General features: G+C 54.2%; 3 protein-coding genes across 5 annotated transcripts; 1 reads left to right on the top strand and 2 right to left on the bottom strand.

The window, feature by feature from the left end:
- Positions 1-332: 332 nt before the first annotated feature.
- Positions 333-7,652, bottom strand: SMPDL3B (sphingomyelin phosphodiesterase acid like 3B). Of its 2 annotated transcripts, XM_064471521.1 has the most exons (8): positions 7,452-7,652; positions 7,141-7,354; positions 5,399-5,496; positions 4,687-4,830; positions 3,923-4,095; positions 3,593-3,773; positions 2,880-3,013; positions 333-2,068 (listed from the first exon to the last, which is right to left on the bottom strand). In XM_064471521.1, the coding sequence occupies exons 1-8, from the start codon at positions 7,501-7,503 to the stop codon at positions 1,676-1,678; spliced, it is 1,389 nt and encodes a 462-aa protein (XP_064327591.1). In that variant the 5' UTR covers positions 7,504-7,652; the 3' UTR covers positions 333-1,675. The 2 variants fall into 2 exon arrangements, with proteins under 2 accessions (XP_064327591.1, XP_064327592.1); XM_064471522.1 differs by lacking the exon at positions 7,452-7,652 and having other exon boundaries at positions 6,663-7,284.
- A 48-nt stretch (positions 7,653-7,700) lies between these two features.
- Positions 7,701-12,470, top strand: RPA2 (replication protein A2). Its single transcript, XM_064471523.1, has 9 exons — positions 7,701-7,850; positions 8,040-8,143; positions 8,225-8,326; positions 8,406-8,519; positions 9,521-9,595; positions 10,238-10,351; positions 10,666-10,776; positions 10,959-11,053; positions 11,839-12,470. Exons 1-9 carry the CDS (start codon positions 7,835-7,837, stop codon positions 11,921-11,923), a joined length of 816 nt encoding a protein of 271 aa, XP_064327593.1. The 5' UTR covers positions 7,701-7,834; the 3' UTR covers positions 11,924-12,470.
- Positions 12,471-15,254: 2,784 nt separating this feature from the next.
- THEMIS2 (thymocyte selection associated family member 2) lies at positions 15,255-23,617 on the bottom strand. Of its 2 annotated transcripts, XM_064471260.1 has the most exons (5): positions 23,411-23,615; positions 18,462-18,602; positions 18,162-18,362; positions 16,725-17,852; positions 15,255-15,973 (listed from the first exon to the last, which is right to left on the bottom strand). In XM_064471260.1, the coding sequence occupies exons 1-5, from the start codon at positions 23,502-23,504 to the stop codon at positions 15,879-15,881; spliced, it is 1,659 nt and encodes a 552-aa protein (XP_064327330.1). In that variant the 5' UTR covers positions 23,505-23,615; the 3' UTR covers positions 15,255-15,878. The 2 variants fall into 2 exon arrangements, with proteins under 2 accessions (XP_064327330.1, XP_064327329.1); XM_064471259.1 differs by having other exon boundaries at positions 15,968-17,852; positions 23,411-23,617.
- Positions 23,618-25,989: the final 2,372 nt, after the last annotated feature.

The raw sequence follows: 25,989 nt of genomic DNA, 5'->3' as shown, positions 1-25,989 counted from the left end.
CTGCAGGCCCAGGCATGGGAGGGGGCCCCAGGCATGGGAGGGGGCCCCAGGCATGGGAGGGGGCCCCAGGCATGGGAGGGGGCCCCAGGCATGGGAGGGGGCCCCAGGCATGGGAGGGGGCCCCAGGCATGGGAGGGGGCCCCAGGCATTACCAGCCCCCTGCACTGAGCTTGCTGGGACCCCTGAGTGCGCCGGCACAGCCACCACAGCAGCTCTCGGGCAGCCGCAGCATTGCTTGGTGTCACGGTTTAACCCCCACCAGCAACTCAGCCCCTCCAGCTGCTCCCTCACTGCCAGAGAATCAGAAGGGTAAAAGTGAGGAAACTCATGGGTCGAGATAAAGACAGTTTAATAGGCAAAGCAAAACAGTAATAGTAATAACAATAATAATATAATGAAAAGCAAAAGCCGCGCACACAAGCAAAGGAATTCCTTCACCCCTCCCCACGGGCAGGCGGGTGCTCAGCCGTTCTCAGAACAGCAGGGCTCCATCATGCATAACTGTGACTTGGGAAGACAAACGCCATCACTCCCAACATCCCCCCCATTCCTCCTTCTCCCCCAGCTCTATGTGCTGAGCATGACATCATACAGTGTGGGGTCAGCTGCCCCAGCAATGCCCCCTCCCCTCCCAGCTTCTTGTGCCCCTGGCAGAGCAGGGGAGGCTGGATAAGTCCCTGACTAGTGTAGGCACTACTTTGGGACACTTAACCGCTACTTAACAACAACTAAAACCTCAACGTGCCATCAGCGCTACTCTCATACCAAACCCAAAACACACGTACCAGCTACAGTGAAGAAAATTACCTCTATCCCAGCCCAAACCAGCGTACTTAGGCACACGCTCTGATAAATACCAACCACGCTGCAAAGCCCCAGCGCCGCAGGCAGCTACTCCCCCTGCGCCCTCGCTCCTCTTCCAACACGGGGCACCCGCCCCATGGCGGCTGCCTGGTGGGCACCCCACCGCGCACCAACGCGCCTTCAGTGTTTTGTAATGGCCAAGGTCAGCTTGCAATGCCCAGCTAAGGAAGAAACTGCGTGGGTGTGAGTTAAGAGATCACAGAAAGGCAGAGCTGTTTATGATCAGCAGTTGGGGGAAACAAAAAATAAAAATTTAAAAAAATAATAATAATCAAGCTCCTTACCCTGGAAGCTCACCTTGGGCAGTGACATGTGAAAGTCACGGCCCAGATGTGCTCAAGTTCATACGCTGTGAAAGGAAGAACTAGTCCCACCTGGCTTTGCTCCTGAGCTGAAGGCAAGGCTGCTGCCATACAGGGCCAAAACAAGACCTTTGTGCGGTCCTTCCAGAAGGGAAGCCTGTGCCAACATGAGGAACGCACCCGGCAGCAGAATTCTTGGAGCATGTGGCAGCTCACAGCTCTCATCCACCGTAGGCTGAAGTTCACGGGGAGGCCTAGTCTCTACCTGATTCGTGAGATGACCTCAGACGTCACAGCAGAGGGGAGACACACTCCTTAGTGCAAAGACTTTGTAGCAATCACTGCCCTTTCCCAATTCAGCAAGCTTTTCTAGAAGATTTCAAATCGACATCACAGAGCTTCATGTAAAAGGCACTGATTTTGTCTTGGTTTCTGAATAAGTTCTCAATGCCAAAGCATTCATGATTGCTGATTCATATGCGCTCTCTTCATTTGCTCTTGCTCTGTCATTACAGCATTCGCAGGGGACTCAGAAGTCCTAAGAGCAAGCAAAATAATAAAAACCAACCGCTGATGATGGCAGAGGCAGAGCTGCCGGTTTTAACACACTCATTGTATTTTGTAAAATCAACTTCCCTAATGGCACAAACATGATCGACGCGGCACGCCTCCTCACACGGGCTGAGGTCATATCTGACGGAGTTAAACTCATAGTACTGCTGCAGATAGCGTGGATCTTCCGATATCCTCTCCAGCACCGTTTGCATGGAGCGTGCCGAGCCATCAGGGACCTGGAAGGCTTCCGTCAGCCTATACTCTTCCTCCCATGTTGGGAGCTCTTCCTCCTGTGTTGAGGCCACCATGTTGGCACGAGTTAGGTTCAAGTAGTAAGTCACCATATCCTGCAGGGAGAGAAGAACAGAGCAAGGACGAATCAGGAAAGGATCAGGCCTCGCGTGAAGTGTTCGCCTGGGATGGGATCAGCAGACACTGGTGTGCGGCACCACAGGCGCACAGTCGCTGCAGGCAGCACATCTCCCTGCCTGGCTGGGGCGAGCTGCCTCCCAACAGGTGTTGTGTGCCGAGACGTGGACCTGGGGGCAGGCACTGCTGGTGAGAGCCTCCAGACTCCCCACATAGGCGGCCTGTTCTGTAAGGGATGTTGGGATGGCTTTTCTCTGCTTGACATTGCAAAGAAAGGCACAAACACCCCATCCTCTACCTCTTTGCAAATAAGAGACAGAGGAGGCAGAAGCTGCCCTTACAATTCACCTACATTCAGACCCATTACAAATGAATCAAATTAGCAAGTAGGGGGACCCAAATAAATTTCTAGATGGTTAAAAGTTTTTGGAGGGGTTTGAGAAGCCTGTCAGTCCCCACAGAGAAGTCCTGCAATCTACATTACCTGGGTAGTAAAGCAAGTGTCAAAGGAGACTAGCTAAAGCCACGAAGAACACAACAAAGCCTGTCCTGCACCACCCTGGGGAACTCCTCCCAGCAGGCAGCCTGCGCCAGCTGACTGCGGTCGCCTTGCCTTCACTCACTGACGCTCTTACTAAGTCTTTGTGCTAGCCATGAGGCTGCAGTATCCTGGCTGGGGTCCTCCCCTGCGTAGCCACCCGGCTCCTGTAGTCCTGCCTGTTAAAGCCACACGTAGGAATTAAAGCACACTCCTAAAACAGCAGCATGTAGCACATGGGGATCCCCTACCAGCACTTCAAGGGTGTCTACATCGTAGTCGATCACCCGAATCCCAGGGTTGTTGGCTCCATTGTTCACTCCAGGTAATGTTGTTTTCCAAGGAGTCACTCCAGGGGCCACAAACATGACACTGATTGGAGAACCTTAAGAGAAGTGCAAAACAACCCATGAATGGAAGACCCTGGCCTGTACCACACCCTGCCCACGCTGCAGCGAGTGCCGCCAGAACCGATCACACTACAAACAGCAGCTTTGTCACCAACCCTAGTTACAACAGCGTGCGCACAAAGATCAGCACCGGGGATTGAACATGGGTCTGCTGCAGCTGAGAATGGGCTTTCCACTGCTGTCAAAGACTCTCACAGTGAGGGTGTGCAAGAGAACCATGCTCAGCAAAGGAGACCCAGAGCACCCAAAGATTCGCAAAAGCTCCCTTACGTCTCAGCTGATGTCCAAAACCCATCCGTAGGGAGCGGGCAAGACATTACAAGGCACTGAGGGGAAATTACAACGTTTGAGGGTAAACAGGAAGGAAGGATGGAGCTACAGGCTGGGGGTGGTGGTCAGAACCACTGTTATCTCTTGCTGACCAGACCATTTCACAAGCCTGTTCTGGCTTCTCAGCTGCGTTCAGCTAACAGCCACTGAAAACTCTCATTAACCATGATTTCCTGGGGGTGGCAGAGCTATCGTGCAAATGCTTGCCTGGCCAGAACTGATACCTCTATCATTATAAAACATCCGAAAGCTGTCCATGTGATGGTGCCCAAAGAACTGGGCAGCAATCACTCTGTGGTGCTTCTGCACAATTTTCAAGTACTGTTCATTAAAGCCACTTCGGAACCAGTGCTTGTGTCGTTTCTTCTCAAAGAAGCCAGGAGGGACGTGCCCCACGATGTAGACCTACAGAAGCAAAGAGTTGCACTGAATGCAAAGCCCACGCTTCCCACGGAGCACTGGCTTGCTGTGACTGCACAGCAGGGAGAGCAGGAGCGAGAAGAGCTTCCAGGCTCAGAGAAGCCCTTTACAAAGTTTGTTTATTCATTTATTACCCTTTCATCTGCTCTAGAGGCATTGGTCAGCGTTTCTTCCAGCCACTGGAATTGTCCTCCAGGATCTTCCTCAGCAGCTGTCACCTCATTCTTGTCATAGTACAGATTGGTGTTGAGGACAACCATTCGCCCCCTCACGCTTGGGCTGGGCAGCTTCTCACTGTAGAAAGCTCCTGAAAAATGCAGCTGGCAGGGACAGAGCTGGAGGTCTGGTCACACTGGTTGCTGTGAGCCCTTTGTTTCCATCCCTGTCAGCTCTCCTTGGCAATAGCCGCAGCAGAGTCACCGTCTGGACAAGGTGCCAGCAGTGCTCTGACTGCTCCAGGATAGGGATTCGGAGTGACTCTTCCCCCATGTGCCTCTTGTCATGCTTATGCCTCTCCAGGTTTGGGGAGACCCTGCACGAGGACAGTGTGCAGCACCAGGAGCTGGGCAGCCCCAGAGAGCCACAGTGCTGGCCTACACCAGCAGCTTTCCTGAAAGGTCTTATTTCCTTCCACTGAAGCTCACCACTCTGCATTCTCTGTAGGGACACTTTCCAGTAACTTGAGGAAAGCAGGAGAGGCTAAAGCGTAAAGAAATTAATTTTCTTGCATGCAGGAGAACTCAGTGCAAGAAATCAGCATTAAACTGGACCCTTCCTCTGCAAATACTCTACAAATACTGTTGCTCTGAGCATAGAAGCAGGAAAGACTATTTGTGGTATTCTCCTAACCACCTGCATCTCCCCAGAGTGCTGCCAGCATGTGCCAGCAGTGCCATACCTGCCCTGAAAAGAGGAAGGGAAGCATCATTCAGCCAGGGATGCCACAGTTCAGCTGTTCGGTTGTAGATCCTGTGCTCCTTCCCTGGAAACTGATTCTTAGGATGGAAGTCATGATTGCCCATTGCTGCATAGACTTTAGTATCTAGAGACAGATAAAAGGAGGCCCAGAGGAATCCATGCTTGCTTCAGAGCTCCTCAGCACCAAAGATCCCTGAGGCACTCACAGACTTGGAAAGAGCAGCATGGCTTGAGCTTTGCAAAAGCAAATCATCCACACCATAGCCATGTGGTTTCACTGACTGGGCGTTCAGCGCCACAAAGACCTTCACTCCTCGGGACATGCCACCCCAGAGCCACAGCCTTACAGATGAATCACTGAGCTTTCACCATCAATAACGCTCCTTCCCCCACTGCTGACATGGATTAAGCATGAGGAAATCTTGCAACCTTTTCTGTCTTAAGGAGTAATTACAGAAAAATTTATTTTCCTCTCTTCTGAGTGAGTTAGCCTGAAACAACGAACATGCATCAGACGCCTCAATTCAGACATGCCTCAGGCCATACAGCAGCAAGGGAGAGGACAAACAAGGCCCATCTACCACAGCCCTTCTGTGCCTTTCACCTTCCCAGTTCTGTCATGTCTGCACCCTGGTAAGCTCTTCCCATGAGACTCTGTGCTCCTCTCCCCTTCTCATCCCCTCAAATCCTACCTGGAAATGCCTCTTTTATCAGAGTAGTCAGATTTTTTATTATGTACAGAACTTTTTCTTCTCCAAGCTTCTCATTGGGGACGTGCGGAGTATCATCTCTAGAAAAATAAAAGCAGCACTGTCACTATCTGTGACTAACAGGGCATATGCTTAAAGTTATAAGCAAGGCAGAGAAACTTGCTTACTTCTCTTTTTGCCTCCTGGAAAAATAAAGTCAAAGCTTTTGGGGCAGAAACCAGCACTATGTTGACTGGCCAAGGGACTGAAGGAATTTCAAGGAACGTGAAAACCAGCTCTACTTTGCTCTACCTTGGAAAATCTATACACAAGCATACGAAGCAGACGCTCACTCTGCCTCAGTGCATTTAATAAGACACTAAAGCTGCCTGGAAATATTGCAAGGAACAGCATTTTACTATCTCAGGTCAACATCTGATTAGCAATAGCGAAGCAAAGCTGTTTACACAACTGCTTGAACACAGGATAACAACCGTCATTAAAATGAAACTAAGGAATGCCTCCAGCAAGGCACTGATCATCAAGGTCTGCCTCCAAAAATGTGGCAAACGCTTCTGTGTTTTCACTAATATACTTATGGCACTTCTAGATGATGCTGGGCTGTCAGCAAGCCCATCAGAAAGGAAGATCAAAATTCAAAATGATGTCAAAGAACCGGGGGAAACAGTTTGAAGGAAGAAGAAAAATCAACATAAAGTTGTAAGGACCAATAACTACTTCTAAGCAGGAACAATCATCTGCAGAGACAGAAAATGAAAACATGGGGTCAGGCAACAGCACTGCAAACCAGGATTGGAGGTTACAGATTACAGGCTGATGTTGCACTGTTAGAAGAAAAGCAAACATTACAAGAGGACGCATATACTTATAATAATCAGCAAAATAAAACTTTTACTGTCTGTAAGTGCTAATGAAGCCTCCTGCGGAGTAGGGTACCCACTTCTGGAGACCATACTAGGAGAAAACACGCTCCATTTGGGGAGGTTCTTTATACTTTTAAAGCAAAACAGCCTCTTTTTGAGCCAAGTTTCCCAGGTGCCTCTTCACAGTTTAAAGAAATGCCGCAGGACTGTTTTGCAATGCTCTTCTCCCATTGCCTCTAACAGGCAGGATTTGGTGCACCAACAGAGAGAGCACGTCCCATTCCCCCAAGGGTTTCAGGTGCTCAGAGCTTGTGTGAAGTCAGAGAGGGCTGACCTCAGTTAAAAAGAAAAGGAAGGATATCGAATTGTGATCCTTTCCTTACCTTTCTCACTGCTGGGGCTTGTTGGGAGCCTCTTGCTGGCATAGAGAGGCCTCATCACAGTTACGCTCTCCCCCAAGCTTCCATTTTGCGTTACGAGGCACATCCTTAGCTCAAACCTCGCCAAAATGGTTACCAGGTAAAGAGCCCTGGATGTCCCACAAGCTCCTTAGGCCCCGGCCCTCCGGCTGCCCCTTCCGCCACCCAAACCCCGGCAACCCTCAGAGCAGGCAGGATGGTGCCACACCCCGAGAGCAATGCACGACCCCAGAACCCCCCCTGCCAGCTCCCGGAGTATTTGGCGACTCTCTGGGAGGAGCAGCTCTCTGAAGAGGTGGACACCGTCCCTCAACCCCCAGGACTGCAGGACGCGAGCCGAGGAGACCCGCCTCCGGCAGGTTCAGATCCTGTCCGACGGCCGCTGCTGGGGCGGCCGGGCAGCGAGTGCCCCCGGCGGGACCCCGGCCCGGCCCATCCTCACCCGGTCCAGAGGACGAAGTCCGGCTGCTGCAGGCGGCTGCTCATGGCGCGGACCGCGGAGGCGAGGAGGCGCCAGGGCGCGTCGCAGAGGTAGCTGCCCCAGGGCCCGGCGGCGGGCACGGCCCGGGAGCCGCCCGAGGGGCACACCTGCCCGCCGCTCGCCGCCGCGTCGTAGTCGGGGTCCCAGTGCAGGTCGGTGAGGTGCCAGAAGCGCCCTGCCGCCACCGAGAGATGCCGGGCTTAGCGGGACGGGGGATGCGGAGCCGCCCGGGACCCCCCGCCCGGGACCCCCCACCCGGCTGCTCCCTTCACCTGTTAGGGCGGCGGCCAGCGGGCACAGCAGGAGGAGCGCAACGGCCCGCATCCCGGCCAGCAGCTCAGGTCGGCAACGCAAGCCTGGCCAAGCTAGCCTACGCTAGGCTAGGCTAGGCTAGCCTGGCCTGTCCCGTCCCGCCCACAGCCCGGCTCCGCCTGCCCTGCAGCCTCCCTCACCTCAGCGCGGCCGGGCAGCACCCACACTCAAAATGGCACCGGCCGCTTCGGCGCGGCCTCCCCCTATTGGAAGGAGCCGGAAGGCGGAAGGTCGCAATTGGCTGCTGGGAGGCGGAGCGGTGCCCATAGATTGGGCGGGAGCCGGTGGTGCGCAGAGGAGCGGTGCGCGCGGGCCGGCGGGCGCCCGACGTCCTGCCGCTGCCATGTGGAGTGGGCAAGGTGCAGGCCGCCGCCGGCGGGGCCGGGCCGGGGCGGCGGCGGGGCCGGGGCCGGGGCCGGGGGGGGCGCCCGGCCCCGCCGAAGGCGGGAGGGGGGAACCAGAGGCCGCCGCGCCGCGTGATGGCGGCGGCGGGGACGGGGGGCGCATCGCCGCCGCCGCCTCACGGGCCCTCCTTCTCCCCCCCTCAGGTACCTTCGACGGCGGGTACAGCACCGCGGGACCTGCGGGCGGCTACATGCAGGCCCCGGGCGGCTTCGGCTCCCCCACCGGCACCCAGGCGGAGAAGAAGCAGGTAGGCCGGGGCCGGGGGAGCGGAGCCGGGCAGGGGGCGGCCGCTGCCCGGCGGCGCTGACGGCCCCACCGCCCTTCGCAGAGAATCCGCTCCCAGAACGTCGTGCCCTGCACCGTGTCGCAGCTGATGGTGACCGATCTGGTGGAGGAGAACTTCCGGATCCACGACATGGACGTCATCCAGGTGGGCGCCGGGGGAAGGCGCGGGTAACCCGTGCTCCTGTCCGGGGCCTTCCCGGGCAAACTTCCCTCTCCTGACGCAGGTCACCATTACGGGCATAATTCGGCACTCTGAGAAAGCACCGACAAACATTCTCTACAAAGTGGATGACATGACGGCAGCCCCGATGGATGTCAGGCAGTGGGTCGATACTGATGTAAGCACTATTCCTTATGGATGCGTTTCTTTAAAAGCTTTGGGAGCAATGAGGAGAGAAAACCTGTCAAAAAGATGTGGCTGTTCCGAAGAGTGCTTTAGGAATAACATGCCTCTGAAAGCCGAGAGAGATGCTTCTGTAGCAGAGATCACTGGTGCTCTACATGACCCTTCTCCTGTTCTATAATTCATACGTGGTTCTACATTGAATCACTTTGAATAGTTTTTTAAGAGTTTAGCTGCCAAAGCTCAGCTGTTACCATGCAGCTGGACGGAGAGGTGCGTGCTAGGTACCTTTGTGTAGAAATACAGGGAGAGGGAGGGAACAGAGATTCTTCTGTGTGGCTCAGCAATTGAGGCAAAGCAATGTACTGATGAACATCGTTTTGTTTTCTGATGCACACCTCCTGAAGTGCTGATAATTCTCACTGCTGGTATAGCATGCCTTCAAAGCTAGCCTGTGTTATTATAACGTATTTGAAGGCAGACAGCTGAGTTTAGCTAAACAACTTTGGGAGAGAGCTAGGCAGACGTTCTGTGGCTCAACTGCAAGTTTATTGTAACTTCAGGAAAGGTTCTGGACTGCTTCCGTTCCCCTAGCCAACTTAGGAGGCATGGTGGTGTTGGGTTGACAGTTGGATTTGATGATCCCAGAGGTGTTTTCCACCCTTAATGGTTCTATGATTCTAACTTCAATAGCTGAACTACTTTACTATTTGAAGGTTCTTTCCTCTTGTTGCTCTGTGAAGACCTCTCAGAAGTGGACAGAGACAGCAGAGCAGACAGCCAGCTTTGACTGCTCTCAAGTGTACAGTGTGTTCAAATGAGCAAATATCTTTTTCTCCGTTTTTCATTTACGGTTACTACTGTTACTGGACATAGGAATGTGTGCTGTTGTGTTTGCCTGAGATAAGCCTCCTTTCCCAAGTCATTTATTGTGATAAATGAGAAATGGAAACGCGAGTCAGCAAAACTTTCCTTTCTCCTTTTCCTCTCTGTTAGGGGGCAGGTGGTGAGAACGTTATGATACCTCCAGGAACTTACGTAAAAGTAACTGGTCATCTTCGTTTTTTCCAGGTGAGATGATGTTACCCGTGTCTGTCTCCTCAGGTCACAAGGCCGGAACAGTGGCGTGAAGGACTGGTGACCTGGCACGGTGTTAGTGGGCTCCCTTTAGAATATCTGCTTAATTGTGGTCTTTGCTCATCCTTTCCTGTGGACAAATCCTTCAGTATTTTTGCCAGGGCTGTGTTTAATGACACTTTACTTGTTCCTAAATGCAGAGGACAGAGGGCCCAGTTAAAAGGCCGTTCTTCATCGGTGCAGTGTTTTCAGCAGAACAGAGTACCGGACACCAGGTTCATGGTACTGTAGAGCTCAGAGCAGGTTCTGGTTAATGGAGATGCTTCTTGTAGCGTATTAAGTGATGTGGTTGTGTCATAACTACATATGTGAATAAATATTCAAATAATGGTGCATGCATTAAAGTGCAGTTAATTACCAGCCAGTTCGAAAGAGATGTTACCCTGTCTGCATTGTCTTGCAAATTCACATATGAAGATGTAAGTCAGAAAATTTTGGACTAGTTATGTGCAGTCAAGCTTCCTACCTGCCACTGTCCCTGTTCCTGGAGAGGATGGTTGGGTTGGCTGTTAAGTATTTTTCTGTTGCTGTCATGTTAATTTTTTTCTTTGCTTTTTTTTTTTTATTCTGTGGAAGACTACGAAAAGCTTGGTGGCATTTAAGATCGTGCCTCTGGAAAATATGAATGAGTTCACTGCACACATCCTAGAGATTGTCAATGCGCATATGATCCTTGGAAAAAAACGTATGGTATGTACATACTTGAAGATCCTGATTCTGTCTTGGCCCTTACTGGGTTACTGGTTACCTCCCAGAGAGATGGACCTCTTGGTTCATTGGGGGAATTGTATAGCAGTTGTGAGGCTGGAAAGCTTGAAGCTGTTGGAGGGCTACAGTGAAGATGCAACAGGAGTCCTGGCTTCCTTGGAGAGAGTTTGTATTGCAGTCTATTCCCAGCAGTTTCTTTTGGGAATCTGTTTTTAATTACTGTCTCTCTGAGTCTTTAATGCTGGGGGCTTGTGACAGCCTGTGTAACCACAGCAATTTTACTCTCCTAATTTCAGTTGCCATCGAGAGTGCCTCAGTCGTTTTCCTCTGCTGCGACAGGTGACATGGGAGGCTCTGGAGGAGGTGGCAGCCTAACGCTGAATGGACTCACAGCGCATCAGAGTCAGGTAGGTGCAAGCAGCTTCTCCAGGAGCATAGCAGCCTCAGCGGAGGCTGCTGCGGTGTGATGTAGGACAAAGAAATGAAAGGTCAGTTTCTCTTTGAAGATGGATAGTTCTTCCTCGACCTTGCTGTCCATCGATGACAGAGAAGCCTAGCTGTGTGCTAATGGTGGTTCTTGCTTTTGCAGGTGCTGAACTTGATTAAAAACTGCACTATCCCAGAGGGTATGAGTCTTCAAGAGTTGAAATTTCAGCTCCACAATATGAGCATGTCAACAATCAGGTAAGTGTGTAGCAATGAAGGATGTTCTGGAAATCCAGGCAGTCCTTCCTGGAGTTTGATAAAAAAAGACAGAGAGGAAAACAGTGGGCAAGCCCAGATCCTTGCTTGCTCGACAGCACTAGTAATGTCCGATGTTCCCAGTGGGATGCAGTAGTGAGCCAGAGTTTCTGAAGCCTTCAGCGGCTTAGAATGAGCCATTGTCCGTTGAAGGGGTGATAAAATGCTTCACTGTTTTCAGAACAAGCTGTTTAACAGTTTAGTAACAAAGTAGTAGGCACCTGAGAGTACTGCAGTGCCTCAGCAGTATTTTCTCCTGTTCAAGGACTACCTTGCTCCCTGCACACTGATCAAACCATGGGAATAAGCTGTTTCTGTTCTGTTTCCCTTTGCTGTCTCTTACAGCTTTTCCTCCCTGAGACTTAGAAAAACAGTAAGGCCTAAAGACAGTAATTAACATCCGTTATCTTCCTGTGTTCTGCCCTCTTCGAAGCAGAGCAGTAGTGCTGCTGTCGCCTGGGAAGCGGTGAGCGTGGTGGCCTTCCCCTCGGCAGGAGGCAGGGTCAGCAGGCTGCTGTGGGAGCACTTTGCCGTGGCTTTGGTGGAGCTCCCTGTTCCCACTGGCTGGCGGAGCAGCACTTCAACTCTCACAGGGTGGAGCCACCGAGAGCTTTCCTTGCAGAAGCCGGAAGGGAGCAGTAGAGTTGGGGTCTGTAAATGGGAAATCCCCGAGCGAAAGGCGTTGATATGAACTAGTTACCAGTTGCTTTTCTTTTTTCCCTTCAAAGGCAAGCCGTTGAATTCCTTAGCAGCGAGGGGCACATCTACTCCACTGTGGATGATGATCACTATAAGTCAACGGACGCTGAGTGAAGTTGCTTCCAGCTGGATTTAGTTTAAGCAAATTCTTGTCCATGTATCAAGTTATCCTGCCGAGCTTTGCGAGGTGGAAGGTGATCTTTGCTCTTTCTAGCCTGTGAAGGTCTCAGCTACTCTGTGAATGCCTCCTTGGAATTCAGGAACAAGCAGAAGCTATAGAGTTTGTTAACTGGACTTGATTATATGCTGTGACCATGTGACTAAAAGTGTAAATAGACATGGGGAAACTGAACTCCTCAAAGCCTGAGGGCCTTCAGTTTTGTTTTGTCTCCTTAGAGGATGCCTGCGTTAGAAAGAAGAACCTCTTTCTAACAGGGTCCTGGGCAGATTGTCTTTTGTTTCTAGACCTGTTTCTCCTAACTCAGCTTTCATTCCTTTTCATTCACATAGCCAAGAGTAATATTCCACTAATGTACAGTAATCATGAATAGATTTTTGATTGGTTTAGTTTATGCATTTAAATCTATATTTGTACTGAGGCAATCTTGTTACTAGAGCTTTTGAGTGTTTCCAATAAAATTTTAACTTGGGTAGCTTCGCATGCTTGTGTGGCTCTAGAGGCTTTTCTTCTTCCCTTTGCCCTCTGCACTGACAAGGCTGAGCCCTGTGGGTAAAAGCACAGGCCGTGCTTTCAGAGTTTCTTTAACTACAGTTAATTTTCTCAGTAGCTCTTGAAGTAAATTGCTTTAAAAGGTCAAACTGAAGTGAATGTCTGGACACTAAGAAATGAAATAATTATACTACTGAAGAAAGCTACACGTTGTATCAATATTCCAAATATAGTCAGGATCATTTCTGCCACCAGAAGTACTTTAGTTGAAGCTCAAATGAATTACAGCATGCGGTGCAAGTTTTTCTTCTTTAAACTACTTTTAAAGCATAACAAAAAAAAAACCCCACGAAGTTAGGAAACAGCAGGGTTGGTGCTGGTGATGCATCAGGGTGGAGATAACAGATTTGTATCTCTGCAGAATCCTGCCTTGTTTGGGGAGGCGGCATGCTGAGGGCAGCTGCTTCAGTGTTTTTCTGTCCTCTTAGTCATTGCATGCTTCCTGTTATATAAAATACAAAGCTGAAAACAACCTTCTGGGAATTGTTTTGCATTTGTTAATGGCAACGTTTCAGGAGTTCATAAATATTCAGAAGCATTTTTCACCAGGACCCCATAAGGCATGTAGCTGCTCTCACAAGAGGAACCGCGGCCTCTGTGGTGCATGCCTTGCTGAAAAGCAGGACCTGGGATCTTTCACACTGAGGCACCAAAATGCGCTTGCTGCCTGCCAGATGGGAGCCTGGTTTCCTGCGCTGTGCTGACCTGCCCTTTGATTGCTGCCTGCCATGTTTCCAGGCGCCTGCTGGAAAAACTGCTGTGCAGCCAGGGCTGACGCTGGTAGGCTCACGGGCCGGTTGGCTCCGGGTGCTGTCGGAGCTGCAAGTGCTGGGGTTTGTCTTACCTGGGACTGGTGAACACTTGGCTTTGAAAAAGCAGTTCTTCCCTGTACGCACATCTGTGGGGCTGGCTGCCGCACCCAGGGCACCTGCTGCTGCTGCTAGTGCTGGGGCAAAGCCCGCTGTCCTGCTCAGGCCCAGAGGTGGCACAGCTGTAGCCCCCAGGGTGCTTCTGGGGCTAAATCCTATGGAGGTGTAACAGGTGAGCTTCCAGGCTGTGGAGCCTAGCAAGTCTAGAAGCCAAAAGTACTGTCTTTTCCCTTTTGCGGGAGGTACGCAGGTTAGGAGGAAAATCCCTGATGATTTTTGGAAGTGAAGGTGATAGAACTGCTTGCAGTAAAGAGTAGCTGTGCGACTGGAGAGAACACTTGTGTTGTGACTGGAGAGGAGAAACTCGGTGGCTGAGGAGGGACTTTAAGTCTTTGCCTTGTCTCCATTTGCTGTTCGATCTTAAAAGCGCTCAGGACCATCTGCTGTTGTCTGGCTAGCGGGGCGATTTGGATCAGGTCTTAGAGGACAGAAGCGTTGGCTGCTTCACAGGAAGTTTGCATTTAAAACTACTGGTGAACTAAGTGAAATCCAAACTCAGACTGCTTTTGGCTCCAATAAAGGAGACAAGGGAAAACACTCAGGCGTTTTCAAGCGTTCTGGTTTCCTCCTCCCTGCAGCCCATCTCCCCAGCCATAGTCCAGCGATTCGTTTTGCCCTGGGAGAAGGAAAAACTGGATTCTAGGGTGACTTAATCACCTGTTGGCCCCTGCCACTGTGGTGGGTCTCTAGATTGAAGCTTTGTACGTTGTATGAAGCCATGAAGGCGGGCTGGGGGAGTTTGGGTGGTTCAGCCTGGGGAAGAGAAGGCCCCAGGGAGACCTTATTGCGGCCTTTCAGTGCTTAAAGGGGCACTGTAGGAAAAATGGAGAGAGATGTTTTACCAGGGCCTGTAGTGACAGGACAAGGGGAAATAGTTTTAAGCTGAAAGAGGGTGGGTTTAGATTGGATAAGGAAGAAATTTCTCATGATGATGGTGGCAAGACACTGGAGCAGGTTGTCCTGATCCAGTGGAAAGGGTTGGGCCAGATGATTTTTGATGGTCCCTTCCAGCCCAAACCCTCCTGAGATGCTCTGATCCCATGATTTAGGTTAACGAATGGCTAGTGCTTGTTTGCAGGGTGGAGCTGGGTTCTCCCTACTTGGGTGAGCGTTCAGTGACAGAACCTAAAGAGTCAGTGTCTCTCCCACAGTGCTGATTTGAGGAGAGAGTGCCGATACCCAGCGTAAATCCCAGGGCAGAACCAGAGCCGGAGAAGGAAACAGCCCAAACCCAAGCTAGCACTTGAGCCGGGCTTGACCAAATGAGATTGTCCCTGCAGTCTTGGGACTGCCCTATGCACTGAGTGAGGTGTGATGTGAACTGAAACACTGAACCCAGAGCTATTCTTCGCTGGGAGAGGGGAAAAAGAAAAAAACAATAGTTTGATCTTAAATTAAATTTAAAATTTAATTTTCCAGCTCTGATTTTAAAGGAGTGCAGCGCATGATGCAGGAGTGAAACACTTGCTTTTGGTATAAAGCTCTCCCCTTGTCAGCTCTTTTCCCTTAATGCGCATCAGGAGGTCTTTGTCTCTGCCACTTTCCTGGGGCTTTGCCAAACTTCAAGGAAATGGAGAGTTCAACTTTGGTCCTTATTTGGTTTTCAGGTCATTTTTTGTATCCAATGCCATGAGTGCAGCAGGAGCCTCTGTAGGTGCCAAGAATCTGCGAGAGCGTGACAAGCACGCTCGCAAGCAGGAGGGGACCATGGGGGTCTGGGACAGATGTTGCTTCCACTTGCAAACGCAGTTAACACCAGCGGAGCAAGCCAGCAAAATCTAAAGCCACAACATTTCTACAACCTTCGTGAGAAACTAGGATGGAGTGAGAAGTGAGTTTGGTTCTGCTTGAGAAAAATGTGGCTTTTGCCTTATGAAAGTGGGTTTCTAACACACAATTGTACAAATGTGTCACTTGGTTTGAGCCCCACCTGGGCATGGTTTGCACTTGTCAAGTACCTTGTCATGCCTCCTCCCAACGCCACCCCACGTGCCAACCAGCGTCTGGACATGCTGGCTCAGAAGCATCTCTGCCTGGAAGCATCTGTAATCCCAGCCCAGACACTGTGGCAATGCAGTGGAGCAGAGAGACATCATATCCCAGGGCCTGGGCTGGCATTGCAGTGGCATCGTGGTGGTGCCCCTGCTGTGTGCTGGTCTGGAGCTGCCAGAGAATCCCACAGGTGGCAGCTGAGGACACAGCCCACAGCACAACAGGAGGCTCTATTTTGTGCCCAGGGCTGTCCCAACAGCCTACAGGCTGCTTGCCTTTGAGGGAAGTGGGCACCATTCTGCGGGATCAAGGCAGGTGGAGGTTGCGCTGCGGATCCCTGGGGCTGTATTTAGCCTCTGCAATGTCATTTAAGGTTTAAGATTATTTGGAGGCTGTGTGGCTTCCAGAAACTAGAGGCCTAGAAAGGAAAAATTGTCTGCATTTTTCTACTTGTCTTTTGCATGTTGACATCAACAGTTTCATAATCGTGCTCTGCGCTGTCGCTCTCCATGCCTGGAAGGGAAGAGAGAGCACAGCCTGCGGAGATGCACCGTGACGGGCTGCAGCAGAAACCCCCCAGGGGATGCCTGACCTGCTCTCCCCACCTCTGCAGTCTGAGCTGCACCCCAGACACGGTGGTGGGGACTGAGGGTGTGGGAGGAGAAGGGCCTCTGCCACCACAGACACCAGCCTCTGGGGCCACAGGTCCCCTGCGATTGGGGGGGGAGGGGGGGAGGAAGGTGCCTCGTTCGATGGCAGGTGGAGGCCAAGGGCTGGTCAGCAGTGTTCACCATGCCATCACCCTTGAGGTCAAGCCTTGCTTCCCACCATGTGGGACAAGGGACTGGGGTGGCCTCCCCCATGTGCCCCCCATATGTGGGACAAGGAAATGGGGCAGCTACCCCCATAGGTTCCCTGCAATGTGTGGGATGAAGGGATGGGGCAGCCCCTGGTGGGTCCCCCCAGCATGCGGGACGTGGGAATGGGGCAATTCCTCATAGGTCCCTTGGCACATGGGGCAAGGGGATGGGGAGGTGCAGCCTCTGTGGGGGCCCGGCTGGCTGCAGCGCAGTCATTCCCAGCTGAGCATCCCTGCCCTGGATCCCCATGAGGACAGCCCCGGGGAGGTGGTGGCCGGCAGGGCTCCTCGGTTAAGCACGACCTGCTGATGCTGCTGTGGGGCCCCGTCCTTCTGCCAGGGCAGGGCATCTCCAGGCTGAACCCTGTGGCGGGGCTGGGGCCTGGGAGGCGCCGGGGGCCTCACCTGCATCCCCGGGGGGGCTCCGCTGCCCATACTGGCTGGGGGTGCTCGGCCGGGGCACGGCTGGGAGCGGCGGCAGTGGAGGAGTCAGGTGGGCTCTCGCCAGTGGGGCGCTGGGGACCGGGGATCTGGAGGCTGAGGGGTGCCTTCCCCCAGGGCCCGTCCCTGCCTGCGCTGGCTTGGGGGGCCGCGGGGGTGGCGGGGCCAGGCCGCCGGGCAGCTGGGCCAGCAGCTGGTAGTAGAAAGCCTCGGTCAGCTCCTCCACCCGGGAGCGGCGGGTGCAGGGGGCCGGGGGGTGGATGGGCCCCTCGCTCGGCAGGATGGAGAAGTCCAGCCACTGCGGCAGGATCTCGAAGCCCTTGTCTGGCTCCTCGCAGAAGCTGCCCACCAGGAAGGGCTGGTCCAGGCGGGCTTCCAGCCGCAGGGCGGGCAGGGTGCCCAGCACATCCCGGTCCAGCCCTGGGTCAGGGGCCACCACCCGGACCTCGCAGGGCAGTGTCTGCCTCTCCAGCAGCTCCTCCAGCCTGTACTTCTTGCTGTCACACACCTCCTCCACAAAGCTGCCTCCGAGGTCCAGTGGCAGCAGCATCTCCTCACCTTCCTCCTCCTCCTCCTCCTGGCGGTGGCAGAGCAGCCGGGTGTCAGGGCCGTTCCCCTGCAGCCCCAGGGCCTCCAGCCGGTCGCCCACGCCGAGCGGGGGCATGTCGTCCCCCTGGCGCTCGCAGTCCTGCGTCACCACCACGCGCAGCCGCCGGCCGGGCTGCAGGTTGGCCGCCAACTCCTGCACCCCTGAAAACTGGCGGGGCCGCCAGCGGAACCGGCCCTGGTAGGCGCTGGATAGGAGGAAATGGCGGCCGCTGCCAGGGGCTGAGGCCAGGACCCGCCAAGTGTGGGAGCGGCTGTGGAGCTGCAGCCACTGGCCCCGCTGCAGCCGCGGCACCCAGGTGCTCTTGAAGATGGCGGGGCCGGCCGGACCCTCCAGGATCTCGGCCTGGACCGGCAGCATCTCCTCCATCCCCAGAACCTCGCTCAGCAGCAGTGGCCGGGCAAAGTGGATATGCTGCGCCTCCTCCGTGACATCCTCCACATCTACCTCCAGCGTGGAGGGGATCTTCACCACATCCCGGCGCACTGCGGGGGCAGAGCTGCCCTGACCCCGTGCTCAGCCTCTCCCACGTGTGAGAGGACGCCCACCCTCGTGTCCCCTCACCTGCAGCCACCCACACTGTGTGCATTGGGGTCCTGGCTCTAAACCGGTGTAGGCCCCCAACTCCGCAGCACCCCAATCCCCACAGCATCTTCCCCTGACCCCACAGCCTTGCCCCACCCAACCCTGACCCCACAGCACCCTTGCCCCGACCCCCCAGCACCCCTGCCCTGAATCCTGCAGCACTCCCACCCTGAGCCCCCCAGCACCCTGCCTGCCCCGTCCGCACTCACAGTGCATGACAGCGTGCACCTCATAGACGGGGTGCAGGAGCAGGGCATGGGGGCTGATGGTGGGGCACAGCAGGAGCTGTGGCTGCCCATCCCACTGTCCCAGCACCTGTTGCAGCATCAGGCCCTGCTGCCTGCCACTCTCCAGGAACGGTTGCTGCAGTGTTGGGCACGGTCCCGGTGCTGGGGCAGGCTGGAAAAGACCTGTGGGGCAACGAGGCTGAACCCATAGGGGCTGTAAAGGTTTCCCCCAGGAGGAGGGCACCCATTGGATTTGGGCTGGGACAGGGCAGCCCTGCTCACCCTTAAATGTCAGTGGCAGCTCTGTTGTCTGCCCTGTTGCTGTGTCCTCACAGATGACCTTCTGCAGTGCCACAGCCATGACTTTCAGCAGGTCACCCGTCGACAAGCAGCATTCGTTGCCTGAGACCTCGTACACGGACCCTGCAGGGTGAGGAGGGAGATTTTCTCAAACAAAATGCCTCTACCAGCATTTCATAGAATCACAGAATGGTTTGGGTTGGAAAGGACCTTCACAGACCATCTGGTCCAAACCCCCTGCCATGGACATGTCCCCTGCAGGGACATCTTTCACTTGATCAGGTTGCTCAGAGCCCCATCCAACCTGACCTTGAACACTTCCAATGATGGGGTGGCCACAATTTCCCTGGGCCTCACCACCCTCTGTCAGCTGGCCTTTACTGCTTCCTCAGAACACCTGCACGTGCTCCTGTCCAGCAGTTGGGAGCTCTGGACTGAACTCAGACACATGAGCGTGGTGTACGAGCAGGGGCAGGTGGCCCAGGAGGAGCACAGAGACACGGTTTAGCATGTGGGGATAGGGTTAGGAAAGCCAAGCCTGGCCGGAGCTGAATCTGCCAAGGGATGTGAAGGGCAACAAGAAAGGCTTCTACAAGCACATCAACAGCAAAAGGAAGACTGGGGAAAACGCAGGTCTGCTGCTGAATGGGGCAGGGGACTTGGCAACAAAGGACACAGTGAAGGCCGATGTGCTCAGTGCCTTCTTGGCCTCAGTCTCTACAGGTATAACCAGCCTTCAGGAACCCCCCCTGACACCAGGGGGAATGCCTGAAGCAAGGAAGACCTAACCTTGGTGGAGGAGGACCAGGTAAGGGAGCACTAAGACGTACATAAATCCATGGGGCCTGTCAGGATGTGCCCGACTTTGTGTGGCCACTCTATTATCTCTGAGAGGTCATGGGCAATCGAGGGAGGTTCCTGAAGACTGGCAAAAGACGCAAATGCACTCTTACCTTCAAGAGAGGCAGGAAGGGACCTACAGGCCATTCAAACCCTGGGAAGGTGATGGAGCAGATAATTCTGGAAACCATTACCAGACACACGAAGGACGAAAAGGTGACTGGGATTAGTCAGTATGGGGAAATCATGCTTAACGAACCTGATCACCTTCTGCAGTGTGGCGGCTGGCTTGGCAGACAAGGGGAGAGCAGTGGCTATCTTTTGCCTGGACCACCATAAGGCTTTTAGCACTAGCTCCCTTCACATGCTCATAGAGAAGCTGGTGACGAATGAGCTGGATGAGCAGACACTGAGACGGACCGAAACCTGGCTGAATGGCTGGGCCCAGGGGGTGATCAGCGGCACCAAGGCCAGCTAGAGGCCAGTTGCTGGCAGTGTGCCCTGGGGATCAGTAATGGGTCCAGCCTTGTTTAACTTCTTTGTTAATGACCTGGATGATGGGGCAGGGCGCACCCTCAGCAAGTTTGCAGGTGGCACAAAACTGGGAGGAGAGGCTGATAGACCAGAGGGCTGTGCGGCCACCCAGGCTAGAGGAATGGGCTGAAAGGAACCTCATGCAGTTCAACAAGGGGAAGTGCAAAATCCTGTCCCTGGGAAGGAACAATTCCCAGCACCAGCACATGCTGGGGGCTGTCTGGCTGGAAAGCAGCTTGGTAGAAAACAACCAGGGGGTCCTGGTGGACACTAGGCTGAACGTGAGCCAGCAACATGCCCCTGCTGCAAAGAAGGTGAATGCTGTCCTGGGCTACATCAGGCAAAGTGTGGCGAGCAGGTCGAGGGAGGTGATCCTTCCCCTCTGCTCAGCGCTGGTGAGGCCACACCTGGAGTGCTGTGTCCAGTGATGGGCTCCCCAGTACAAGAGAGATGTCGACATACTGGAGAGAGTCCCATAAATGGCCACAAGAGTGGCAAAGAGACTGGAGCATCTCTCCTGTGAGGAAAGGCTGAGAGGGCTGGGACCCTTCAGCCTGGAGGAGACAAGACTTAAGGGGGAATCTCATCAATGTATACTAATACCTGAAGGGAGGATGCAAAGCCAGGCTCTTCTCAGTGGTGCCCAGTGCCAGGACCAGAGGCCATGGGCACAAACTGGAACACATGAAACTTCCCTGAATGTAAGACGTTTTCTTACTCTGCTGGTGGTCAAACACTGGGACAAGTTGCCCAGAGAGGTTGTGGAGTCTCCATCACTGGAGATATTCAAAGCCCAGATGGACAAAGTCCTGAACAATCAGCTCCTGCTGACCCTGCTTGAACTGGGGGTTGGCCTGGAGGATCTCTAGAGGTCCCTGCCAACCTCAGTGATTTAGTGATTCCCATCACAGGTAGTCATGCTCTGTGCCATTAACAAATACCAGTTACATAGTGGGGGCCCCTCTGCTTGGCCAGCTGTGATGAGGTCCCCAGGAAAGTGGGGAGGGAGGTGACCCGTGGGCTGGTCCTGGCCATGGGCTTTGTCCTTTCTGAGATGTGAGTCAAGCCCAGATGTCCTGGCAGCCACCAGTGCACGGATGTCCCTGATGGAGCCCCAGTCCCAGTGCCTGTGGCTGCGATGGGGCCAAGGGGACCCCCCTGCCCCTGGGATTGCAGGAGGCCATGGGGTGGGGGTGGAGGGTGCTGGGGAGGGAGGGAAGCTGTTCAGGGAAGGACAGAGCAGCTCAGTGGGCTCAGCAGTGGGCAGAGGTGGGGCTGGCACAGATCCACCTGGTGTGCGGGGCAAGCCAGTGTCTTTGGCCACGATGGCAACACATTAGTTCGGGGCCCCAGCACATGCGGCGCCTTGGCAGCTCTGGGCAGACAGACGGAGCCGAGGTTGGACACCGCCAGAGGTGTGCGGCTGTCCCCGCGTTGGGCATCAGCGCCTGAGCGCGGGGAAAGGACACTGCCGCAGCACTGACCACCGCTCAGCTGTGGGGTGCAGGGGGGAGCAGTGGGGCGGGACTTGCCGCCGGAGCAGGGGGAACCCCAAAGTGGAAATAAGTGTGAAAAAATAAACCAGAGGAAGAGGTGGATGAAAGCTAGGAAGTTTCAGAACATATTGCGTGTTGTGTAAGCCCCAGACCCCTCCTCCAGCCCTCCCATGCCCTGTCGCGCTGTGACAGCATCAAGGACATGGTGTGCAAAGGAAGGAAACCCACAGCCGCGCTGCCCAGAAGAGAGAGGTGCCTCACACCCCAAGCGCAGAGGCTCTGTTCACTCCATGCGCCCGTGGCACGGCTGGCTCCCTGGGCTGGCAGCAAGACACACAGACAGGCGTGGCTGTGGGTTCCCTGTGCAGGAGCCCAAAGCGCTCTTCAGCTCCACTGCAGCACCAAGCCAGAGCAGTTTCACAACATAAGGCAGGATTGAAATGCAGAAGAGGGGAGAGGAGCCCAGGCAGGGAACGAGACCAGCAGCAGTTTTGTGTTGAACCTTGGGGACCCACGCACATTTTTGCTAACAAAAAGCCAGAAGTAGCAAAATCTTCAGTAACGGCAGGAAATGCAGAAGTGTTCAAGAACCATCATCAGTGCAGGGCAGCACACCTCTGCAGGGTGTGGCACTGACTGATCCCCAGTGCGCTCTGTTCTGTCTGCGAGGGCCGGCGCAGCCAGGGGAACACGCAACCAGGAGGCTGGCTGAGGGGTCTTTGTTGGCTGATGCTCATTTCTGAGGAATCAGGAGTACCTGGAAGCTTGCATAGCCCACGTCCTGGAAAGCTTCCAGTGCTGGTGACTGTGCTGGCATCATAACAGGGGAAAAGGCGTGCAGAAGAGCACAACAGGAATGGCTGGAGGCTGAACGGATGTAACTCAGATCAAAAATGCAGCAGGAAAGATTCAGTGCTTGATCACACTGCAAAGGGACGAGGTTAGCTGTGCCTGTCCTGGAGCTGGAGCCTTTCCTGGAGCAGGAGCTCCGCAGGCTACCCTACCACATCATGATACCCTCCAAGACAAGCAATGCCCTTAAGTCTTTGCATTCATTGAGCTGCTTCCAAACCTCCTGTGCAGCCCCAAACTTCTCCCCTCCCTGGGGTGAACTCAAGACAAACCCCCGCTATGCAATGCAGAAAGCAGCAGCTACCTCATCATGACTACCAGCAAGCAACTACTAAACAAATCGACTGCTGCTGCGGCATTGTTTACTCGTTTAGCAACGTTAAGTTGTTATCAAGGGCATCAGAAGTCTTTGGGAAACCTAAACATCCACCCCAGCTGAGCTATAGAGAAGCAGAGTAAGACCATCCCAACCACTTCTCCTGCTCTTTGAAAGTCAGTGTAACCTAAACAAATGGTACAAATCCTACAAGTCTTGATGGTAGTTGCCACATGGGTGTTGCCAGGATCCTGCTGTGCTTTATCAGCATTTTTGGGAGCCCCAGAAATCCAGCAAAAGCATTTGCTAATTTCTGGTCCTGTTCCACCACCAACATTGCCAGCAGCTGAAGAAGCCATTTTGGTCAAGGCTTCTCCTCAACCTAAGATGTCTCCAGGAACACGGCCCACGAGGAAGCAGAACTCAGACCAGGCTGCTCTCTGCTCCCGTGCTGGAACCCTCACGCTGAGGCCAGGAGCAACGCCATCCCACCTTCCTCCAGCCACCGAGCATGTGGCTCCATCCCTGCCACATCCTCCGCCAGCAGGCGATTCACAACCTGGGATGAGAGCTGTGCATGTGGAAGTGGAAGACCAGCTTGGACGTGTTTTGGTGCCCCCCTGCTTTCCTAGCAGCATGACTGAATGCACTGGGGCACTCAGCTGGCTGGGCACTGGCTGGAGAAGAGAAAGTTTTTTGCAAGAAGCTGTGCCTTAGGCACTAGTGTCTGGTGGTAGCAGGAGGACCTGTGCCTCTCCCTGGGCTTGGGCACCCCGGTGGCAGGGGAGCAGCCATCTTCAGGGTGCGAGGGGGGAGCGGGGCTGCAGTGGCATGGCAAAGAGGTGGCACAGCCTTGGGGCACCCTTCAGAGGCAGCAGGCACCGAGCACTCACCTTGGAAATAGACACCGGAGCAAATCCTGAGGATACGGGGCAGGGTGGCGGGGTCCAGGGAGCAGATGTATTCCTGGAAGGAGAGGGGCTCCATGGCCGTGCTGCTGGCTGCTCCCAGGCGCTCTGCAGAGGGGAACTGCCTGGGAAGCAGCTCTGGGCTCTGCTTTCACTTCCGCCTGCTTTTCACTTCTGCTTCTAGCAGTGGTTATTTCCCTCTCTGCCCACAGACCCATGTTGCTGGCAGGTCTCCAGCCTGTGTCACACTGACCGATGCGCTGCTAGGGACAATCTTCTTCCTGACCCCATCACCCGTCACGGATTCATGTCCCCAGTCCTGGCCCTGGTGGCGCTGCGGGTGCTGAGGGCGGGTGAAGGCATGGACCCCCCAGCTCTGCCGTGGTGCTCTCCTGGCTGGACCGACGCTGCAGCCTGTCCTCCCCGGGCTGTCCCCATCGCACCTCTCTCATTACCATCCCGCCCTGCCCCTCTGCGCTGGGGCCAGAACGAGTGATTGTGCCGTGAGGCAGGCCTGGGTGGACCATGCCAGAGAAAGCAAAGGGCCGTGTCCGGACAGCCCTCACCCCCTACACACAGAGAGGCACCTCCCTGCTGCTCACCTCTGGGCTTTCAGGCCACACCGGCCCCCGGCACAAACATCCCACGAGTTCAGCGCGGGGAGGAGCGGGGAGCCAGGGGGTCTGGCTGCGTGTCGCTGCGGCAGTGCCAGCCACAGGGAACGCGGAGCCAAATTCACACGCCTCCAGGACAGGCGGCAGCACCCGCCTCACTCCTCCGCGGAGATGGGCTCATCCTTCACCACAGCAGCCAGGCACGGTCCCCACGGCCGCCAGCCCCACAGGCTGCTGCGGTGGAAATGACGGTTCTGAGCTGCTGCTCCTGATCAGCTTCATCTTTGTAAGGATTTTCCTTCAGCTTGCCCTATGAATCAAACCAAAGCTGCAGGGCAAGAACAGGAGCATGACGGGACTTAATGTAGAAATTAAACTTGGAAAAAGGTATTTTTATGTAGGTGATGCAGAAGGTGTCTCTGCTTTGACTCCAGCTACAAAGTCAGCTGCACTGAATGGGAACTTGCGTTTCCCATTATTAGTACAGGACGAAGCAATCTGAGTGACAGAGCGTGCTGGGGTATCGAGATTCCTGCATGAGGCAACCTCAGCATGCCATGCAGAGTGTCACAGCAACAGGAACACCCAGAGGAGTTCAGGCCAAACTAACACTTGGAGCTGGACCATCCTTGCCACCAGAGCAAGTCAGCCATGTCAAGGTCTTGACAACCCACAGGGACAGTGACCTTCCATCGCTCCGATGATCTGTCAAAGGGCTGCACCACCCTCCTAGATAAGATGTTTTCCTAATGCCCAACCTGCATCTCTGAAGCTGTATATGTGGCCATTGGTCCTATCTTGTCTGCCATTGCTGGGAATAACTGGGCTCCACTGGCAGCAAAACTGTCCTTCAAGTAGTTGTGAGCTGCTATTAGATGGGCCTTCTCCTCCTCTTCACCAGACAAAACCAGTCCGGCTCCCATAAACACTCATTGCAGGCTGTGTGCCCAGCTCCATGACCATCTCGGTTGCCCTTTGGTGATCTCTCTCCCACATCCCTCTTCCTGAATTCAGGGTTCAGCACTGGGCCCACTATTCCCAGTGCAGGCAGAGAGCAGGGATAGCTTCCCTTGACCTGCAGGTCGTGGTCTGGTCTTAGACCAGCACATGGCTTGCCCTGTTCCCAGCAAGAGCACAGGTGTGGTGTTGCACATTTAAGAGCAAAAAGCATGACTGAGGATAAGGGGGAAAAGATACAGGAACTCCCATGTATCAGCCCCCTTTGGAGAGCCAGCAAGATGCTGGCTCTGTTCCCCAGCCGGACAGGCTGTCCTAGGCAGGCTCAGCATTGCTGCAGAAGGCGTATGGGTGCTGAGCCTGTGCTGAGGGGACATTGCAAGATTTACAGCTGGGCAGCAGCACACGAGCTCACGAGGAACTAGAGGAATGAAGATAAAGTAGGTGGAAGAGCCTAAGCAGTAGTTTAGATGCCACCAACTTTATTATCATGGAATGGGACACGGCGCCTGGGAGAAATACCCTTCCTACCAACAGGTGGGAATTATGGGTATTTTAAACTATCAAACAATGTCAAGAATCCCTGAAGGGCAGGACCAGACTAACCATGGGAGGTGAGGAAACTCTCAATATAGTGGAGAGAAGCCCCCAAATGTGCAGAGTTTGTCCTTCTTGGGGTGTTTTGCTGCTCTACGGAGAAGCTGAACAGCTGCATTGCTCTGGCAATCACAGGATAAGGTGAACAGCCAACAGCCAAGGTCTCTGCACGCCAAGTATCTGCTCCTCCATTCCCAAACAGGCCCTAAAGAACCAGCCACACATGCAGACAGGCTGAAATCCCAGAGGCAAGGCTGAGTCCAGGGCCCCTCTGCAGGGGCCAGCTGGCTGTTGTGGTAGGCACCTCTGGCAAACCAGGGTGTGGATACTGGTACAACTGAGACCTATGTCTGCAGCTGCAGGAAGAGCATAAGGGTTGCCCCAGGTGATGTGCTG

Source organism: Phalacrocorax carbo, chromosome 22 (genome assembly GCF_963921805.1).
Source record: "Phalacrocorax carbo chromosome 22, bPhaCar2.1, whole genome shotgun sequence".
In the NCBI taxonomy this organism is placed as follows: domain Eukaryota; kingdom Metazoa; phylum Chordata; class Aves; order Suliformes; family Phalacrocoracidae; genus Phalacrocorax; species Phalacrocorax carbo.
The sequence above is the reverse complement of the archived record's forward strand: the minus strand, read 5'-3'. Positions and strand labels throughout refer to the sequence as shown.

Bases quoted from the DNA above. Each gene is read 5' to 3' on its own strand.
- SMPDL3B (XM_064471521.1), bottom strand. From the start codon at position 7,503: ATGCGGGCCGTTGCGCTCCTCCTGCTGTGCCCGCTGGCCGCCGCCCTA. The intron at 5,497-7,140 runs GTGAGGATGGGC...TTATTTTTCTAG, and splicing joins GACTTCGTCCTCTGGACCGG to AGATGATACTCCGCACGTCC. The intron at 3,014-3,592 runs GTATCAGTTCTG...ACTTCTCTTAAG, and splicing joins GATGTTTTATAATGATAGAG to GTTCTCCAATCAGTGTCATG.
- RPA2 (XM_064471523.1), top strand. The intron at 10,352-10,665 runs GTATGTACATAC...TCCTAATTTCAG, and splicing joins TCCTTGGAAAAAAACGTATG to TTGCCATCGAGAGTGCCTCA. The intron at 11,054-11,838 runs GTAAGTGTGTAG...TTCCCTTCAAAG, and splicing joins ATGAGCATGTCAACAATCAG to GCAAGCCGTTGAATTCCTTA.
- THEMIS2 (XM_064471259.1), bottom strand. From the start codon at position 23,504: ATGGAGCCCCTCTCCTTCCAGGAATACATCTGCTCCCTGGACCCCGCC. The intron at 18,363-18,461 runs GTGAGCAGGGCT...GTTGCCCCACAG, and splicing joins GCTGCCACTGACATTTAAGG to GTCTTTTCCAGCCTGCCCCA. The intron at 17,853-18,161 runs GTGAGTGCGGAC...CTGCCCCCGCAG, and splicing joins GGTGCACGCTGTCATGCACT to TGCGCCGGGATGTGGTGAAG.